This window comes from Drosophila arizonae, chromosome 3 (genome assembly GCF_054131065.1).
Source record: "Drosophila arizonae isolate 15081-1271.41 chromosome 3, UAZ_ARI_1.0, whole genome shotgun sequence".
Classification (NCBI taxonomy): Eukaryota; Metazoa; Arthropoda; class Insecta; order Diptera; family Drosophilidae; genus Drosophila; species Drosophila arizonae.
Genome location: NC_142923.1, coordinates 16,524,811 through 16,544,708, shown reverse-complemented (window position 1 = coordinate 16,544,708; position 19,898 = coordinate 16,524,811). Strand labels below are relative to the sequence as shown.

Genomic DNA, 19,898 nt, shown 5'->3' with positions numbered 1-19,898 from the left:
AATTCAAAATAAAACGACAGTTCGTTCTATTTTAAAATCGATACTACTATCGCACAAGCCCTATCGAAATACTGTTAATAGCCAAATATCGATATGGCGCTGCTATACAATCATCCCTAATTCTACTCTCCTTGCTCTTCACATTTTGTGCACAAAAAATGCACATATTTAAAAGGTAAAAAAATATGTGTAAACGTAGTGCATAATGATCACAAAAACAGTTTATTCAAAGTGCGTGCGGTGTGAAATTTTGACGTTGTCGGTATTCGTCTAGAGCCGCCATTATAAAAGAATTGTAGCGTCGCGGTCCGGGACGCCTGCTGCTGCAACATACACAAGCATGAAAAAGAGGAGTGGTGGCAAGTCGAAAGAACTTGGATTTCTGGTCTGACCGCTGTAAGTAAAATGTGCATGTGCATATCGATGTGGATGCGTGTATGTGTATGCATGGGCTTTAAAATAAACTCGGAAATCAAATGTTCCCTTTGTATGAAAAGATAGTATGTTGTTCAATTTCGATACCATATTTGCCATATTCCAACATACAATTTTTACCGCCTTTTTATACTAAAGCACTAGCTCTGAAAAACAGCGCACACAAGCAGTCAACGACAGTCAATAAGAACAACGCAATCGCGCACACACACAGATACGCCACAATGTTTCTGTACCTCTCTCTCTCTCTCTCTCTATTTTGCTTCTTCTCCCACGAGAAACAGGAACACCGAACACGAAACAAGAGCTCTTTACGAGTACACTAGGCAGGGCAGTTCCAAACTATTTTGACTTTGAACCAATAGGAGTAAAAACTTTGTATCTTCACATTTTCCAAAAAATTTGCTTCCTTTATTTTTATTTTTAAAGATTTTCAAATAATCAAATAATTAGTCTACAATATTTTTATTATAATTATAAGATATAAGAATTACTTATGCTTATTTGGAGTGATTCCATTTCATTTTTGAAATTTAAAAGTTCTGGGGCAATATTTATTCAATAACTATCTTCAGACCAGTTTGTAGTTATAGTACTAAATATAGAGCATTCAAAAGTTCGTTCTTTGCAACGTGGTATACTAACGGCTTGTGCTCACTGTGTGTTCGTGCAGGGCACGAAACGAACGCGCCTCACGAAGAACTTTACATCGCGCTTCTGCTTCTGCTGCCTCCGCGTCTCATTCAATTTTCAGTTTGCTTTGCTCTGTACACCGTACACCACCGCCTCTCACCCGCGCGGCGTTTCGATTTTTCTACTACTGTTGCTGCTGTGCTGCCAAAGTTTTTTCCACACACACGCACCGCCACCAATACAATCAAGTAATTTTTCATACATACATACATATAATGGCGTCATAAGAACATATTTTAGCGAATGTTAATGCAAAAATGCAAACAAGCAAATGGAGGGGGATGGGGGACTTTATGGTGAAAAGTGCTCCTGTAAGTGAGTGAAAAATAATCTTATTGGAAAAATAGTGTACATTTGTGAAATTCTAATACAATATTATCAAATGACTGCGGTCGACTTCAGTATGTGTGCGAGAGTGTGAGCGACATATGCATGCCTGTGTGTGTGTGCGTTTGAATGAGATACGTGAGCTGCTGTGTGCTTATGTGTTGTATCTGTGAGACCGTGTTTGTCAATGTGTGTGTACGTAATAAATATACATATGCACGTACACACACACACATAGTTCCCATTAACGTCATCATCGTGTCATTTTCTTGTTTGCAAGGCGGCACAGGGTTGCATTTTCGAAAAATGAATTTTTCGTATTAATAAATGCAAATGCAAGTGAACTTTGATTGTATGTGTGCTTATATGCCATTGAATATATTTGACAGGAATTACATATTTAGATTTTGGGTTACCATATGTTATATTAAATTAAAGTTTTGGCTCATCGTCCCAGTATACTCTTACACTTTTTTCGGTTTAAGGTGCCTTTAGTACGTTTTTTATATTTTATTAAACAATTATGAAATGCACACTAATTGGCTGTAATGAAAATACATATGTATCGTTCCCTCTCTCTCTCTCTCTCTCGGTCGCCTCTCCCTGCTCAGCAAAAATTGAGCGACAACCAAACAAAATTAAAAATAAAAAATAAAAAGCCGAGAGACGAGGCAACAGCAGAAATAATTATAACTATGTATAACTCGAGTTCGGCATAGAATGTGGGCAAAACGCAAAACTTGTATGCGCCGCCTGTACTGTTCGCTCTTCGCTTCGGTTCGCTCGTTGCGCGCCCGCCTTAGCTTTCATTTTTTTCTCGTTTTGCTTGTGCCAGCCTTTTTCGCTTTATTTTGTACTTACGCTTTGCGATTCAATTCGTTTTTATTGGTTTTCCGCTTTAGGCGGTTGGAATTGAACGTAGCGTCGTCGTGCAAATCGTCAGAGGGGTGTGTATGGGGAAGCGGGGAGCGTTGTCGTTCAATGAATAATGAGAGGCACTGTAAGTGTAAGAGTGAGAGGTAGAAACAGCGTTCAGAAGAGCGAGAGCGGCAGCGAACGTTGTGTGAGCGGACAACGAAACAACAAATAAAGCAAAGCATAAAAGTGCACAAAGCAAGGAAGAAGAGACAAGGGCCAGGTCACACAGCAAAGAGACGACCGCAGGCCGAGAAACCAGTGAGAGAGGAAAAAAGAGAAGAAAATACAACTTCTTTTCATTTTTTCTTTTATTTTTATTTATTTATTTTTTTTTTTTTTGTTGGCATAACAGCCAAAAGCGAACTGAAGCAGAGAGCTTGAATATTTAGAAGACGGACAATGCACACGCACATACCGCAATAGATATAGCACATAATACGTACATGCTTACACTTATACATATACACATACATAGAAACGTACATTCGTACAATTAATTTGATTTATAAGAACGATATGAGTGTGGTGGAATATACATCGAATGTGTATAGAAGTATATATGAACATATGATATTTCTTCTTTAATATTTACACAAGCTCTAATTTCAATCATGCGAGCGCTGCCAATTGTCTGTCGCCCCCTGCCGTAATTGTGACGCAGCTTTCATCTGTATGTCTGAAAAAGCACGCACACACTCATGATTGTATGTCTATGTACACAACTGTCGTGTGTGTGTTTTTTGCATATTGACTGCAAATAATTTTCACTTGATTTGCTTTTGCCTTCCCTGGTTTTTGGTCTTCGGTGCGCGCTAGCGGCAAACGTTAATATAGGGAAGGGGGGTGCAACTGTACCGCGCGGTCCGTTTGATTATTTCGCGTAAACATAAACACAAAACAAACTGTTGCTCACCGCTGCTGTTATCGTTGCCTCTCTTTTTACAGGTGGCCCGAACGTAACGAAATACTGATTGAAAGTGCATTAAACGAGGCAGCCGGTTAACTGTGAAATTCATATAATATGTAACTTCTGCTCCTGGTGAGACAGAAGGGCGGCAATTAAATTCACAGCGAAGTATTGCATAAGGTAAGTAAAGTGGGCGTTGCACATTGCAATGTAGGTGTATTTACCATGCTTTACTAATTGCATTCGAAGTATCTGCATTTTAATAATGCAAAAGTTTACAAACTTTCTATTTAAGTAATTAACTAAAATAAAACTAAGATAAGGAATATAATTTTAGGCGTAATATGAGTATGATTTAGTAATACATTTAAATTTGTTATTTCCTATTTTAAATGTAAGTCATATATTTATTTTCTTATATTTTGTTGTGGCTTCTTATTAGATTCTTTTTTTTTTTTTTGCCGCACCGCCCATTTTCCCAGGGCCAGGCAGCAAAAACTGGAGTTACATACACTAATACATATACAAATATATGTATGTTTATGTATTACATACATATGTATGCATGTGTATATATTCCTACCTCACCACATAAAAAGTGGCGCCCTTTTTATGTTACATGAACTCTCCCACTCCCTGCTCTTCTCTTACACATTTGTATTGTGTTTGTGTGTCGTCTGCTCGTCTGCTTAGCTGAATTATTTGCTGGGCCAGTAAAAACAATCAAATGGAAAGACGCAAAGAGCGAAGGAGCGAGAGAGAGAGAGTTAGTGAGAGTGAGAGAACACAGCTTTGGGAGAGGGGAGTTTTTGCTGCTTAAGCGCTTACTACAGCTCAGGACCTATGCAAACAATGCGCTCTCCGCTACCCGCTGTTTATCCAACCCCCACTCATGCGCGCGCGCTTCGTTTCTCTCTTTTTGCCGCTCACTTACTTAACCCCCCGCAGGCATCACTAGTTTTTCTTGCACACACACACACACACGCATGCATACAGACACTCAAACACTTACGCTCCAAAGCGCGTTGTCTTTAATCGATTTGTACTTCTTGATATTTACATCAGCCACCTGCCTCCTCTCACACTTCACACACATACTCACACTCACACTCTGGCTCTCATACTCTCCATGCGCGCTCTCAACATTTCTATCAAATGCTTGCATTCTCTGATTGGATATCTAAATCCTGAATCCTGCTAAAACGAGGCATATCGACGGAGCCCACTTCACACCCATCAGTATCACCAGCTCCACTCCCTTTTCTCATTTCTTTGCATCCACACTTCGTTCTCTACGTATGCGAGTGTGTGTGTGTGTTTGTGTGTGTGCATGCGTATGTTTTACTTTTACAATTTATATAAAGTTATTTCATTGTGTGCACAGAAGAACGCTCCTTTTTGAGCTTTGCTACTCTTTACTTTGCTAATGGGTAATTTATATCATTTTATCATCACAAAATCAATAACTGGTCAACAGCATTTTTGAACATCTTCACACTTGGAGATTTAGTGTCTGATGTAAATGGCTTTTCGTGTATGAGTGTGAGTGCGTGTGCGTCAAGAGATGTATGGGGCTCAACTGTACTTCCACGTCTCATTGAAGGGTTAACGTTCGCTAGTCATCAATGCACCAGTTAAATTTACAATAATTTAAATAAACAATTTTTAGCTAACCTTACTAAACATAATAAAATAATAATACATATTTATTTTTCTGAATTATTTTCATTTTAAATCTTTTAATTAGAATTGAATAATATAATTAAATATGAAAAATTATAATTTATGCGTAGATATTTATCTTATATCAGCTTCACTGATCTCTAAAATATTTCTATACTTTCAGGTGAATGATCATAACTCAGTCTGCAAACGGGAATTTCAAATATACCAGTACAAGTAGATGGGCACATATCCTAGAGCAACAGAAGATAAAGAATAAGCTACATGGTAATTTGGCCAAGCGCTCCTTCTCCTTTGATCCCCACATTTGTCCATTTTCAATAACCCGAGTCAACAAATTCCACTTGACTTTTTGTAGCCACGACGGCCAGCGAAAGCAGTCGACAGCAGCAGCAGCAACAACAACAACAACAATATGTAGGCTGCATCAACAACAGATTCAGGTGCAGCTACAACAACCAATAACAACAAGCACAATTCAAGAAGCTGTAACAATCAACATCAACGAAACACGCAAAGAAACAAGATACAAAGCAAGAAATATAAATCCAACAAGAGAGAGAGGCGAAAAAATTCCGTGTTGAGTCCACTCTAAATGCAGCACGTGAGCGCTGCCAGTTCGGCACCTTCGGTGGTTTCAGCACCGGTGGTGACCACTGGCGGTGGCACCACCATCACCTTGGGCGGACCGCCGCCATTGCCCGGCAACAAGTCAGATCATAAAGAGGACGGCAGCAAGCCGCCACACGGCATTGAAATGTATAAAGTGAACATTGAGGATATATCGCAGTTATTTACATACCACGAGGTATTTGGCAAAATCCACGGCGATGTGGTGAATCATGTGGCGGCGGTGCATGGCAGCCAGTTGCCACCGCCGCAATTGCCGCCACCACCGCCATTACCACCGCAGACGACGCATTCGGCTAGCGCAGCTGCAGCTGCAGCGGCGGTGTCCACAAATAATGCAGCCGTCGCTGCTGTAATGGCATCGGCCAATGCAGCAGCCGCGGCTGCAGCGGCCGCATCGGCCGCGGCTACGGCCCAACAGCAACAACAGCAGCAGCAGCAACAGCAAGCCCCAGCGACAAGCGCAAATGCTGGAACCACCCAGCAGGGCAGCGCCACGGTGACCACAACTAGCTCCTCCGGCAGCAACGGGGGGAATGGGGGCAACAACAATGCGACGACGACGACGACGGGTGAGTTGCTAATGCCGAAAATGGAGGGCGGCATCCATGGCGTTGATGGGCAATCGAGCGTTGCGTTGGCGCCAGATGGCACGCCTATAGCAACTGGGACGCATGTGTGCGATATTTGTGGCAAGATGTTCCAATTTCGCTATCAGCTAATTGTGCACCGTCGCTGCCACAGCGAGCGCAAGCCGTTTATGTGTCAGGTATGCGGTCAGGGTTTTACCACATCGCAGGATTTGACCAGGCATGGCAAGATCCATATTGGCGGCCCCATGTTCACATGCATTGTCTGCTTCAATGTGTTTGCCAATAATACGAGTCTGGAGCGCCACATGAAACGGCATTCAACGGACAAGCCATTCGCCTGCACCATTTGCCAAAAGACTTTCGCACGCAAAGAGCATCTGGACAATCATTTTCGTTCGCATACGGGCGAAACACCGTTCCGTTGCCAGTACTGCGCCAAGACGTTTACGCGCAAGGAGCACATGGTCAATCATGTGCGCAAACACACGGGTGAGACGCCACATCGTTGCGATATTTGTAAGAAGTCCTTCACGCGCAAGGAACACTATGTTAACCACTACATGTGGCACACTGGTGAGTGTGATTTGGTGACCGGGGGCGGACAATGCGAGCGGCGAGCGCCACGACCACAAAAAAATAAAAATAAAAAATATACAATTACCAGTTACCAATTACAAAAAGAAAAAAAAAAAAAAACAGCAAAAAAAAAGTATAATTAATATTAAAAAAAAAAGAAACAAAAAATATTCATATCCAAATCAAATACCGATACCAAATCAAATTCCAGTAGAGTACAAAATCAACTACAGATAATCAACAGCCATCACATCACACCAACCAAATCAAAATCGATATCAATTGATCAATCAAATCAATCAATCAATCAAGTAACCGCAACTCATCGTGCGTACTTCCTATCGTCTGTTTCCTTCCTTCCACTGTCTCTACACTGCTTGTGCTTCCTATAGAAAAGCCTACTTATATGTAGTCCTTCAGCTTCCCTGCATTTGTTCTCACAAACCTCACTCACACTCACACTCACAAAACAAACCTTTTTGCCTGCTTCCAAAAAGTACACTTAAGAGCTGCATAACTATCGATAGTACGCCTATGTTTTCCTTATCGATAACAGATATTTGTAACGATTTTTTATAGTCAAAATATCCTTTCAAAAGGTTTTAAGACATTCAATTTTTAGAAATTTTCAAATGCAGATGAGAAAAGTAACTAAATTTTATATTTTCCAAATTATTGGTTTTGAAACATATCGATAATCGATAATTTATACAACTTTTGGTAAAAGATTACAAAAATATTAACGATATTTGCACGGCATGATAGACTGAATAGTATAGTTCAATCAATTTCAGTTTCTTCAGCTTTCATATCATTCGTTATCAATCATTGCTGTCGATTGCTGTTAAGCTCAGTGCAACTTTGCAACTCGTGTCAATACTCGCTCATACCGCTCATAACAATCCTCCCCCCAAGCCAACATCACACATACACACACACACACACTCTCATGATCACACTCACACTCACACTCATTCACTCATCAATCCAAATCTCTCCAATCCAATCCTACTGCTGCAACCCATTGAGATCGTTATCCGTTATTCCGTTATTCCTTGCTCGTGTAGTTTCCCTGTGCTCCACTTCCTTGCTCTCCCCATTTTGTCAACGCTCTCTCGCTGTCGCTCTCTCTGTTTCTATCTCTCTGCTGTACAGGGTGCTTATAAATAAAGAACCGTTCGTTGTTGCTGCTTGTCGATTGCCAACGTCCTGTGCCTGTGCCTACGGCGTTAATTGTGCGACAGAAAACACACACACACATACAAAACTCTTTACACCTAGTGGGCTGAAAAGATTCCCATTTCAGTGAGACACCCACATACACAGAGAGACACACACTTAGCTTAGGGATTTAGCTTGGCGTCGAACACGGCTTCACTCAGTAGACGAACTTAACGTTCACGCACACATCAGCATCAGCATAGCTTTGAGTGGAAAGTGCCATTAGGGGTACTCACTATTTCAAATATAAAATATATATATATCATCTGCAGCTCTCATAGAGTGACAGGCCACACACGCACACAGCCACACTTGCTCACAAACAACACGCACACGCACACGCACACACATCAACAACATCCTCATACACATACACACACACACATACGCATACGCAACAACAACCACGCCCACTGCCCACCGCCCATGCGCCACCCATTAAGCCGAGCCTCCGTTCGCTTCGTTCGAACCCAACGCAAGCCACGGCCAGTTTCACACACACATAGCGGTGCCGGGGGTTCCTTTCAAATATCTGATTTTACATATATATTTTTCATATCTTATATAAGTTTTTGTTTTCAATCATTTTGATAATTTAATTTTTTGTTTTTTGTTTTTCTTATTTCTTTGGCGGGTTCATTTGAAATTTGCAAGAATTGCTTAGAGAATAATTCAAGAAAATGATCGCGTTAAATGAAGAAAAATGTTGAAAATGCTTGCGCTAACCAGAAAAAAACTCCCCACCCTATACTTTCTGTTCTCTGTTCTGTGTACCACCAATAAACAGGTCAAACACCGCATCAGTGCGATGTCTGCGGCAAGAAATACACGCGCAAGGAGCACCTAGCCAACCATATGCGCTCCCACACCAACGAGACGCCGTTCCGTTGCGAAATCTGCGGCAAGAGCTTTAGCCGCAAGGAGCACTTCACCAATCACATACTCTGGCATACAGGTAAAGAGACAAAACAGAATCAACGAACCAACCAAGAACCCAACGCATTACCTCGACCACAATATACACACATGAAAACATAAAAACTCGCCAAGCCAAGTCCAATAACTGCATAGCTCTAGTAGTGCCGTTCGGGGTCTAACGTGGATCCTGGAGAGCGGCATCCAGGCCCACAACCCAATACACAATCACAAAAACACACGCGCGTTTGGAGCACGAGCAGCGATAACGAACCTTAAGGGATGCTTTATGCTTTAACGTATATTAATTAAAAGTCAATTTAAATAATATATGTGATTATGAGTTGATCTATTTATGTCATAGAAGTTTAGTTTAACACGTTGATATATTAGTGAAAATTGCTAAAATGCTATGTGATCACGTTGAATATTTCGTAATGTAAGATGAAAACTAGACGAATTTAAAGTCATATTTATTGAAGCCTTCACTGAATGTAAATTGTTTATAGATTTGGATATTTGATTCTAATATAAGAACATCAAGTTGAGTTATTAATTAATGAGAAATCAGCTATCTAATAATGCTATTCACAATTACCTAAATCAAAATGCGAAATACATTTGTTTCGCAACAATTTATATTATAATAATATTAATTTATATCAATCAATATAATGATGAATTTTAGTCCTCTTTTAAATAACAAAATAATTCTATATGAACTGATTGAAGCTTTAAATTAATGCTAAATTCAATATTTTATATTTCCATTCATTGACCATTTAAAATAATTTTTTGGTATTGCTATATAATTTATTCATAAAATAATTATAAATTTCAAGTTAATATTTTAAGTTTGTAGACTCATGCAATTCAAACGAATAATTTAATTTCCAACATTTGATCTATGCCAATTCAGTATTCAGCTGTAAAATAATTCAACTTGAATTTGATTTAATTAATTGTTGGCTGGCTCTAATAATTTAATGAAATTTTCGCATTCAATTGAATGTATGACTACATTGTAATTGCTTATAGTATAATATATATTGTCATAGTATATCATAGATAACCAATGATATCTAGATGATACGCATTACCATTCGTGCACTCTAAAACTGATACGACAGCTAAGCTATACTCAGACCCAGACACTGATTCATAAACAAACAAACTGATATAGGATAGGGCAGACGCTGTATTGATTTGATATATATGTAAATACGAGCAATTGAACAATGACATGCCTACGTGGACAGCAAACTGAAACGAGAATACACTGTGATTGCATAATTGTGGAATGCTTGTGAATGAATGATTTCTAATCTGTAATGTTATTGTACGATTCTTACCTTTTACCACGCAAGCAGGTGAGACGCCACATCGGTGCGACTTCTGCTCCAAGACGTTTACGCGCAAGGAGCATTTGTTAAATCATGTGCGGCAGCACACGGGAGAGTCGCCGCATCGCTGCTCCTACTGCATGAAGACGTTCACGCGCAAGGAGCATCTGGTGAACCATATACGCCAGCACACGGGTGAGACACCGTTCAAGTGCACGTACTGCACGAAAGCGTTCACACGCAAAGATCACATGGTTAATCATGTACGGCAACATACAGGCGAATCGCCGCACAAGTGCACATACTGCACCAAGACGTTTACGCGCAAGGAGCATTTGACGAATCATGTGCGCCAGCACACGGGCGATTCGCCGCATCGTTGCAGCTACTGCAAGAAGACCTTCACCCGCAAGGAACACTTGACGAATCATGTGCGCCTGCACACTGGAGATTCGCCGCACAAATGCGAATACTGCCAGAAGACGTTCACGCGCAAGGAGCATCTCAATAATCATATGCGCCAGCATTCTAGCGACAATCCCCATTGCTGCAACGTGTGCAACAAGCCCTTCACACGCAAGGAGCACTTGATTAATCACATGTCGCGCTGTCACACCGGCGATCGTCCCTTCACCTGCGAGACGTGCGGCAAATCGTTCCCCCTCAAGGGCAACCTCCTCTTCCATCAGCGCAGCCACACCAAGGGTCAGGAGTGCGAGCGTCCATTCGCCTGCGAGAAGTGCCCCAAGAATTTCATATGCAAAGGTGAGTTGGCCCATGTGCAGCAGAGTGTAGCACGCGAGACGTGGCGTCAGCATAGTAGTCATCCCAATCCAGCCGCAAATCTGCTAATGAATCAACCAACCAACCAAACCATCAATTCCCCTCCTTAACCACAGTGCAGCGAATAGTTGTTGTTAGGCATAAATCGATTTTACTTTTATGTAATTTAATGAGAACATTTTTATTTAATTTTTAAAATTAATTTTATATTTTTGATTTGTTTTATATTTATATATATGAAGTATCTATTTTTCCTATAATTTGAATTTTATAATTTTTATTTACTTATTTTATATTGACTCATAATTTAATTTGAACTGAATCTTACATTCAATAATATTCGCTGCACTGTGCAACTGGTTGAGTTGTTCCCTGACCCGCTTTTTAACCTTAATTAAATCAATGGGAAAGAAGTAAGATAACGCACGCCCGCCCGCCCGCTCGCTCGCCTGGGCTTTGGTTCGGAAAGGCTGTGACTTGTCAGCTGCTGCCCAAGTCGAATGAGCCGCCGACGTCCTTGGTTTTATGTTTGTCGAAATTCGATCTATCCTTGTCGGCAGAGATATCTTCATGTCGCTTCCATTGTCCGTTTCGCAGGTCACTTGGTCTCGCACATGCGCTCCCATTCGGGCGAGAAACCGCACGCGTGCACACTGTGCAGCAAGGCTTTCGTCGAGCGCGGCAATTTGAAGCGCCACATGAAGATGAATCACCCGGATGCTATGATGCCGCCACCACCCGTGCATCCGCATCCGCAAATACCGGCTGGTGTGCTGACCCAAGTCAAGCAGGAAGTGAAACCGATCATAAGTGAGTCGGACACAGAACACACGACAGCCAGACACGCCGCACGACCGTGTCTGTCTACGTCCAGTTCAATTACCCAACTGACCGCCTCTTCCCCCTTTGCAGTTCCCCATCATTCGGCGACGACCACAATGCACACCATACAGCAGATAACAGCGGGCGCTGCAGCGGCTGGCGCTGGTGCCGTCCAGCTGACGCCCGGCCTGGTGCCGCTCGTCACCAGCACCCTCATCTCCCATAATGCCCAGCAGTCGCAGAAGCAGCAGCAGCAAGTGGCTGCTGCAGTTGCTGCCCAGCAGCAGGCGGCAGCAGCAGCCGCTGCCCAGCAACAGGCAGCCGCGGCGGCCCAGCAGCAAGCGGCGGCGGCAGCAGCACACCAGCAGCATCAGCAACAGGTGGCCGCACAGCAGCAACAACAACAGCAGCAGGCAGCAGTTGCTGCACACCAGCAGCAGCAACAGCAACTGCAGCAGCAACAGTTGTTGCAATTGTCCATACAGCAGGCGGCGCATCATCATCAGCAGCAACAGCAGCATCAACAGCAACAACAGCAGCAGCAGCAACAACAACAGCAGCAACAGCAACAGCAGCAACATCATCCACAGCAACAAGCGCATCCACAAGCGCCGCCACAGCAGCAGCAACAGCAACAGCCACCACCGCAGGTGCCCATTGCATTGATAAGTGATCCAAGCGCGCTGGCTCGTGCCGCCATGCAGTTGCAGCATCTGCCAACAAACGTAGAGCAGCATCCGGTGGTTTACTAACAGTAGCCCCTCCTGCCTGGCTACCCGACGACAGCGGCGGCCTCAACAACAGCCACAACACAATGGTGAAGCACACAAAATCCGGCGGCCAATCGAAGCAACTGAAGGCAACAACAGCTATAAGAACATACAGCATACAGCACAGCAAGATCCCTCACATCCACATAAGCAGCTAGTTATATATGTATATGTATATACATGTATACATTTATAGTTTATAGTTTCGCGCGCTGGTTACGCCTTGAACCCGATAGAATGTCTCTCCATCTATATTCATCTCTCTGATCAGGCGCCCGCTTGCGCAACGTGCAATACAAGAAAAACAAACATCTCATAGTTTCCCTTCATTGTTCTCTAACCGATCTTGTTAGGCGCTTAGCGTCTATATATATATGATAAATACTTCTCACGTCCCTGTTACATTTATGAAATGTACGCGTAACAAAGGCGCTGAACATGGCCGTTAGCTGTGCTACCGGCCAAGTTAATGAGAGAGTTCATCAATGGGTTCAACAAGTTGTAATCAGTTTTTAATAATCGTTCACGATGTGCAAATGAAATATTGGCTTTGTGCAATAACTCCGTCTTATTGTCTGCCTGTCTGAAATTGAAATTTATGATATATATTCGCATATACTAAACCCAGATAAAACAAATGTAATCCTATACGGACTTATCATTGGAATTCAAGCAAATCGGGAACCCTAAATATTTCACAGTTACAGAGCAAGGATTACTAAGTTTTGCAGGCGGATCACTGTTAACCTTTCCTAATGACCTATGAAATATGTGGTTCGCCCATCCCATTTCAACATAACTGTTTTTGATCGTGAACGAGTATTACTCAGTCGGTTGCGCCCGGCTGCAATGTTTTGAATTGTTTATTTTTTTATTATTATTTTATATTATGGCGCATGTATTTCTTATATTATTTCTCATTAAGTTATGCATAGGAAGTGAGAGAGACAGACATACACACATACTTACATGGCATCCTCATAACAGTACACTATTCATGAATATATAAATTATACATACTTTGTATATAAAACTGCAGCAAAACTTTGAGAAATCGCCGGAACATTTTGTATTATTTTGTGCATTTTGTAAAGCAAAGTATGTTACGAAACAAACCGCTTAAACAGTTATGCATACACATATATTATAAACTACACAAATATTATACTATATATATATCAGCGCCCAGTTAATATAGAACACACCTCACCCCCTTAACCTTCAGCCCGATTAGAGTTTAAGTCCGACAAATTGTTGCCTATGGATGATAAACCTTTGTTATATACATATAGGGCAAGGCGTATTAAATCAGTTAACTAACACGATAGTTGAGGTGGAGAAGGGGAGAAGAAGAAGCTTAGGCTAAGTCAAAAGTAAAAGAAAAAGAAAAAGAAAGAACTAACAAGAAGTTGAGAAACACAAGATGAAAAGAATTATATATTATTATTATATTTAATGTTAGTTGAACTACTAAGATGAATTAAGATTGATGATAATGACGACGAGACAAGTGAGCGAAAGTGAATTAGTTATTAGTTATTACATCTACGAAATGTGTGTGTAGAAGACGATTAGCGCATGCGCTATACGATTATGATTATGATTATGATTACGATAATATGACAAAGAGAAGAGCGAGAGAGAGAAAGAAAGAAAAGCAAAGTATGAAGTTATAACCTACTCCCAATACATTACACTACACTACATACACTACACACTATTAAAAGTTAACAAACAATAAATAATAATAATAATTATAATAAAGCTAGGCACAACTCTACAATTAATTATTAATAACAATTACTGTGCTTATGTTGAAAACAGCAACAAGATATATACAAGAAGCAAAGCCCCAAGCGCCACAAGCAACAACATATCTGCTTTAAATTTTACAAACAAACATAAAAATACAAAAAAATAAAATTAAAGATAAAACTAAAAAACAAAAAAAAAACATATACTATTATTAGATGAGTCAAGTTTATTCATTTTAAAACAAACACACACACTCTCACACACACATAATGCTTCCTTTGAAATGCAACATTTTATTAATTTAATATTTTAATTATACACTTTAATTTAATAATTAACCGAAAAAAAAACTGTACATGTACACAAATAAAACAATATACACAAAAATAAAAATAGTTTTTTTGTTCAACATTGAAATATTGATACAAATTCAGTTAATATTTTTAATTATTAAGACATTTATTGGCAGCGAAAAAAGTCGAAAAACAAAAAATAAAATAAAAAAAAAAAATATGTACTAAAAATGCAGGGAACAATTAAAAATTGTAAAAAAGAAAAACAAAAATGGAATAAAAAACAAATGTGCGCATAAAGTTTAATTGTTTATAAACATTTATGCGAAGTTTTCAAAGGAAAATCAATCCGATCATTTTGTTAAGCTTCGCATAAATGTTAAATACACATACACACATATACACAGACAGACAGACCCAAGCAAACATATTATATTTATGTAGTTGTTTTTAGCCGTGTTAGTTTTTGGTGTTTTTAAAATAGATTGGTGATGTGTATAATAGAGCGCCGTATATAGAAAGCATATAGAGTATATATATATAACAAAAAAAAATATATATATATATATATTATACGATTATTAACTAATATATTAACTGATCAACTGTATCTGTAGCATGCGAATGGCAATTTTTAATTAACAAATTCAAATTGTGTTGCAATATTTAACAAAGCGAACATTTAATTTGTAAGTTGGATAATGCATTAATCAAACATAATTTAGTACATAATAACTGTGAATGATTATTATCATTCGGATTATGATTACGATTACGATTATTGTCAACAATAAGCTGCTGAAGTCGAAAATGTTTCCTAAAACGCAGCCAATTAAAAGTAAAAGTAATAGTAAAAGCAAACGCAAATAAATTTAATAAAATGCAACAACAACAACAAATGAAAACATAAATCAGTAACAATACTAAGTAAATAGAAACAATAATGTACTATAATGCAGATACAATATATACACACTATATATACCTACAATATATGCCTATACCGACAAATGAAATTGAATGAATGAATAATTAATAATAATGCGTACATTATACATACAACATAGAATCTATATATATATATATATATTGTAAAAGTTAAATGTAACTAAATACATACAAATCGATGACGTAGTAAGCACCAAACAACAAATAAACGAAAGAAAAAATAAATTAAATAAAAAATAAGCAACGCGCAGCATAAGCTATATTACAAAAAAATTGTTTAACATTTTTTTGTTTTTGGCACAAAATGATTTAAACATTTTATTCAACTGTATGCGATTGAATGCCCTTTTAGATGCCTACGTTATTTTCTAGTTTCTAGAATTATAATATATAAAAAAAAATAATGAGTTGTTTAATTTTTATTTTCCAATTTCATTTATTCACAATAATTCAAATTTTGGAATATTATTTACTAAAGTAGAGCATAGACTTTTAAGTTGCTTTTGCTTTAACTAATTTATTTAATCTTTATTCAGCTTTTTAATTTCATTAAAATCGATAATGAGCTTCATTTGATATTAAACATTCCACTGTGGTAAGTGATCAAGGCTCTGTTAAGTTTCATCTGCACAAAGCCTTTATCAGCTGGTCAACTCTGTTAAAATCATGAAATGTTAAATTAACATATATAAGTGGCGCACTTTTCAGAAAGCACTGCCAGCATAAATCTAACATTACAGACATTGAAGAAAAACACCCTGTATACTACCGTTCAGTGCAAACGCTGCAATTGCTTGATTAACTATCGCCCAGCCATCGCCGAGAATCATCGGTTTGCTCATGTGCCATCGCTAAATAAAGAAGCTATTGTAGGTAAGTTAGGTAGGTGGACTGGTCTGCCTATAAAACCACCCTTAAAGTAGGTACATTTTAGGTAGCTCTCTGGAAGCATGGACCCTGGACAGCTGGTTAGGCTGCATTTGTTTGGCAGTGTCTAAAATGCGCTGCGCCTGCCAACAACAGGACCTGGAATTCAAGCTCAGACAGTCGACAAATGACCACAACAGGAGAAACAGGTAAGTGCGATTTTCATTGCGAATGCCATTGTCATTGCCAATGTCAATTGCTGTGTCTCGTCTCCAGAGCCCCGGCCACGATCTAGCTCGCTGCTGCAGCTGAACGATGATGTGCTGGCCCTGATAGTGGCTCAGCTGAGCGTGTATCAGCAGTTCGAGCTAAGCCAGCTGCACAGTCGCCTGCGGAGCATTGTCCAGGCGCTGTGGCGCACGCGCGTGCGCAACGTGGCGCTGCAGGACGAACTGCTGAGCCGTGCATCTTCGCGACAGTTCCAGGCCTTTATGCTGGCCCTGGCACCGCATCTGGAGCGGCTCAGCTGCCACCAGCTGGATGTGCGCCGGCTGCGTTTGCTGAGTGACCACTGTCTGCCCCATGTGATTAGTCTCGAGTGGCTGGGCGTTGATCAGCAGCCGCGACGTGGACGCGTCCGCTTCGTGGACGAGGATGTGCGGCTGCTGAAGCGCGTGTTTCCATCGCTGCGCAAGCTGAAGCTGCGCGGCTGCCAGGTGACGGGCAAGTATCTGCACGAGCTGGAGCTGCTGACCGAACTGTGCCTGGACGATTGCCAGTATCTGGAGTCGCAGTACTTTCGCGATATCTTTCGGCTGCTGAAGCTGCGCAAGTTCGACATCATGGAGGACTGCGACGAGGTCAACTGCTGTGATTTAGTGGACGTGCAGCTCTGTCCCACTCTCGAGCACATCAAGATCGCCGACTACCATCTGTGCATGGAGTCGGACATCACGCAGCAGCTGCTGCGCCTGCCGCACCTAAGCAAGCTGTCCATCTACTCCAAGAACTTTGTCTTCGATGTGCTGGAGCGCATAGCGCGACCCAGCAATACCGCAGCTGCTGGCATCAAGCAGATCGAAGGCTTCCGCTTCAGTGGACTCCTGCACGACTACGGACGACTCTTTCGCGAGCTGAGCCATCTGCGCCACCTGCGCCGACTGGAGGTGCACGGCCAGTCGGAGGAGGGGCAGCTGCAGTGCCTCAGCGACCAGGCGCTGTGCCAACTGGCGGCCCAGCTGTCCGAGCTCAGCGAGCTGCATCTCTGCGGCTACCAGCTGGAGAGTCCAGCCGGTATTTTGCAATTTGTGATCAACTGTCGCCAGCTGCGCATCTTGGACATGACGAGATCGCGCTGCATTGGTAACGCCTTCGTCGGACGCTGCCAGGCGGTGCTGGCCAAGCAAAGCTGGCGCACTCAGCCACTGGAATTGTGGATCAGACAGAGCGACATTGTGCTCAACCTGCTGCAGGTAAGCGTTCACATTAATATTTAATTGATTTTTAAATAATTCACTCATTTTTTTTGCTTTGCAGAACTTCCGCTATTTGAGAATCGATACCAAACGAATGACACCCAACATGGATTATATGTCAAGTGTGCTTAAGTTTAGCTTTGTAAGATAGTGATTGATTACCTGTTCCAACTGTGCCTGAGTGTACGGAAATACACGTACACGCATGTCTTTCCGTGTATAATCTATAATACGAAAATTGAATTTAAGACTGAAACATGCATTTTTATTTACAATTTCATCATATAGCTGAGTGGCTAATGTGTTAAGATTTCTTAAAGATTATTATATATAGGAAATATTGCATAGTTTCTTATCAGTGTGGGCAACTTGACGGCAGCATAAAATACGTATTGCCATTAGAGCCGTTTTAACTTGGAAGGCCGCGTTGATGCCTAGTTTTAGTTATTGGGCATGGCCCGCCTCCTGCAAACAGAGCGCCCTTCTCTTTCCTCGATGCTCAGGTACTCCACTATTTTCATCCTGCAGCACATTTCTCCGCGTCTGATAATAGACATTGGCTAGGCGAAAAATGTTAGTTAACAGTGAGCTGCGATGTCACTGTTAAGTACAAGCACTAAAATGTTGTACGGTACGATTGGATGGACATCGATGATATGATGTAATCAAGAATATCTATGTCAACTTGAAACCAAGCCGCTGCTAAGCAACATAATCTAATTGGCATCGTTGATTTGTTTTTCATGAAGAATTCAAACACATATTTTATTTAATTCCCATGCCATTAAAAAAATTTATCCTAATCAATTGAAAAACATAGATCACGGTGTTTATGGTATCTCCTAGAGCTAAAGCTTTCCTAAAAATTTATTGCTTAGAGTTTCTTCATCAAGATTTTAAATAGGCTTAAATAATTGTTCAGGGTACGATTGGCTCTGTAGTTCCTTTGTAACTTATTCAAAATAGTTTATGTGCTTTCCTTTCTTCAGTTAGAAATGGTTAGTTCTGTTAGATTTTTATACTCATTTTGTTTAATAATCTATAGGTTGACATCTATATAGGGTTGATAACTATTATATTATGAATTACTTATGCTTACAGCATTTATTACTTACATACACATAACTATATGTGTATGTTTATATGACGGTATAAGTTGAAAGTTGTTGCTCTACTTTTACCCACATATACATATATATATCTCTATAGTATTTGTATTTGTATAATCTGTACCTCCAGTTATGGTTTTATCAGATCAACGCCATCGGGCATTGCGTCCAAGCGATTGGAACGCGCTTCTTATCAGTGGGAGTAAACGCACAAAGAAAAAAAATAAATAAATAAATAAAAAAATAAACAGGAATAAAAAAATATTGGAAAACACGAAATTTTGTTATGTTTAGTCAATGCAGCGCCCAGTCGAACTCGACTGCCCGATTGCCCAGTTTGCCGGCCAGTGCTTTTAGGTGATAACGCGCCTCGAGTGGAGCGGTGCAATTGCCATGTTGATCCCAATTCGGGAAATGCCTCTCAGCAGTGGCTAAATCATTAAAAGATAACCCTTGCCTTGATTATGGAACTGTCCCAATCAAGCTGTTCATTAACACAGCACTAAGTACAGAGTGCACAAACATAAAAATAAAATGTAAATGTAAAAAAAAAAAAAATAATAAAAATTTCATATGTTCAGTACACTGATCAAAATTGTGTATAGCCCCAAGTGGAGCCATTGACCGTTCCATGATATCAATAAAAAGGGGCTACCATTCGGGTTGAACTCTCGATCCGATAGCAACGCATCGTCTCGTCAAAAGTATGCAACACTTATTTCGCTCAGTGCATCAACTTTGAATGTGGGAATACAGTATCAATTCGTGCCTCGCGATCACTGTTGCCTCCTCCGCTGCATAGTCACTCTCTCTCACTTATTTCTTTTAATGTCTT

The 19,898-nt window shown here is 40.4% G+C and overlaps 2 protein-coding genes and 1 long non-coding RNA gene across 15 annotated transcripts; 2 read left to right on the top strand and 1 right to left on the bottom strand.

The window, feature by feature from the left end:
- Positions 1 to 27: 27 nt before the first annotated feature.
- On the top strand, positions 28 to 13,190 carry crol (crooked legs). Of its 11 annotated transcripts, none has more exons than XM_089465473.1 (9): positions 28 to 175; positions 233 to 396; positions 3,319 to 3,460; positions 5,127 to 5,230; positions 5,322 to 6,759; positions 8,771 to 8,938; positions 10,266 to 11,006; positions 11,622 to 11,834; positions 11,937 to 13,190. In XM_089465473.1, exons 5-9 carry the CDS (start codon positions 5,559 to 5,561, stop codon positions 12,596 to 12,598), a joined length of 2,985 nt encoding a protein of 994 aa, XP_089321599.1. In that variant the 5' UTR covers positions 28 to 175; positions 233 to 396; positions 3,319 to 3,460; positions 5,127 to 5,230; positions 5,322 to 5,558; the 3' UTR covers positions 12,599 to 13,190. The 11 variants fall into 11 exon arrangements, with proteins under 11 accessions (XP_089321599.1, XP_089321604.1, XP_017857585.1 ...); XM_089465478.1 differs by having other exon boundaries at positions 94 to 396; positions 5,322 to 6,675; positions 10,266 to 10,436; positions 10,521 to 11,006; XM_089465475.1 differs by having other exon boundaries at positions 95 to 396; positions 10,266 to 10,436; positions 10,521 to 11,006.
- Positions 13,191 to 14,712: 1,522 nt separating this feature from the next.
- Positions 14,713 to 18,210, top strand: LOC108610184 (uncharacterized). Of its 3 annotated transcripts, none has more exons than XM_089465487.1 (4): positions 14,713 to 16,485; positions 16,547 to 16,688; positions 16,756 to 17,951; positions 18,016 to 18,210. In XM_089465487.1, exons 2-4 carry the CDS (start codon positions 16,667 to 16,669, stop codon positions 18,103 to 18,105), a joined length of 1,308 nt encoding a protein of 435 aa, XP_089321613.1. In that variant the 5' UTR covers positions 14,713 to 16,485; positions 16,547 to 16,666; the 3' UTR covers positions 18,106 to 18,210. The 3 variants fall into 3 exon arrangements, with proteins under 3 accessions (XP_089321613.1, XP_089321614.1, XP_017857610.1); XM_089465488.1 differs by having other exon boundaries at positions 14,713 to 16,498; positions 16,551 to 16,688; XM_018002121.2 differs by lacking the exon at positions 14,713 to 16,485 and having other exon boundaries at positions 16,505 to 16,688.
- On the bottom strand, positions 18,198 to 19,831 carry LOC149269748 (uncharacterized). Its single transcript, XR_016269451.1, has 2 exons — positions 19,188 to 19,831; positions 18,198 to 18,514 (listed from the first exon to the last, which is right to left on the bottom strand). It is a non-coding gene; the product is annotated as an uncharacterized LOC149269748 (long non-coding RNA).
- Positions 19,832 to 19,898: the final 67 nt, after the last annotated feature.

Excerpts from the sequence above, each read along its gene's own strand:
- crol (XM_089465473.1), top strand. The coding sequence starts at position 5,559 with ATGCAGCACGTGAGCGCTGCCAGTTCGGCACCTTCGGTGGTTTCAGCA. Across the intron at positions 8,939-10,265 it reads TCACATACTCTGGCATACAG|CAGGTGAGACGCCACATCGG; the intron begins GTAAAGAGACAA and ends TTACCACGCAAG. Across the intron at positions 11,007-11,621 it reads CAAGAATTTCATATGCAAAG|GTCACTTGGTCTCGCACATG; the intron begins GTGAGTTGGCCC and ends TCCGTTTCGCAG.
- LOC108610184 (XM_089465487.1), top strand. The coding sequence starts at position 16,667 with ATGACCACAACAGGAGAAACAG. Across the intron at positions 16,689-16,755 it reads GACCACAACAGGAGAAACAG|AGCCCCGGCCACGATCTAGC; the intron begins GTAAGTGCGATT and ends TCTCGTCTCCAG. Across the intron at positions 17,952-18,015 it reads TTGTGCTCAACCTGCTGCAG|AACTTCCGCTATTTGAGAAT; the intron begins GTAAGCGTTCAC and ends TTTGCTTTGCAG.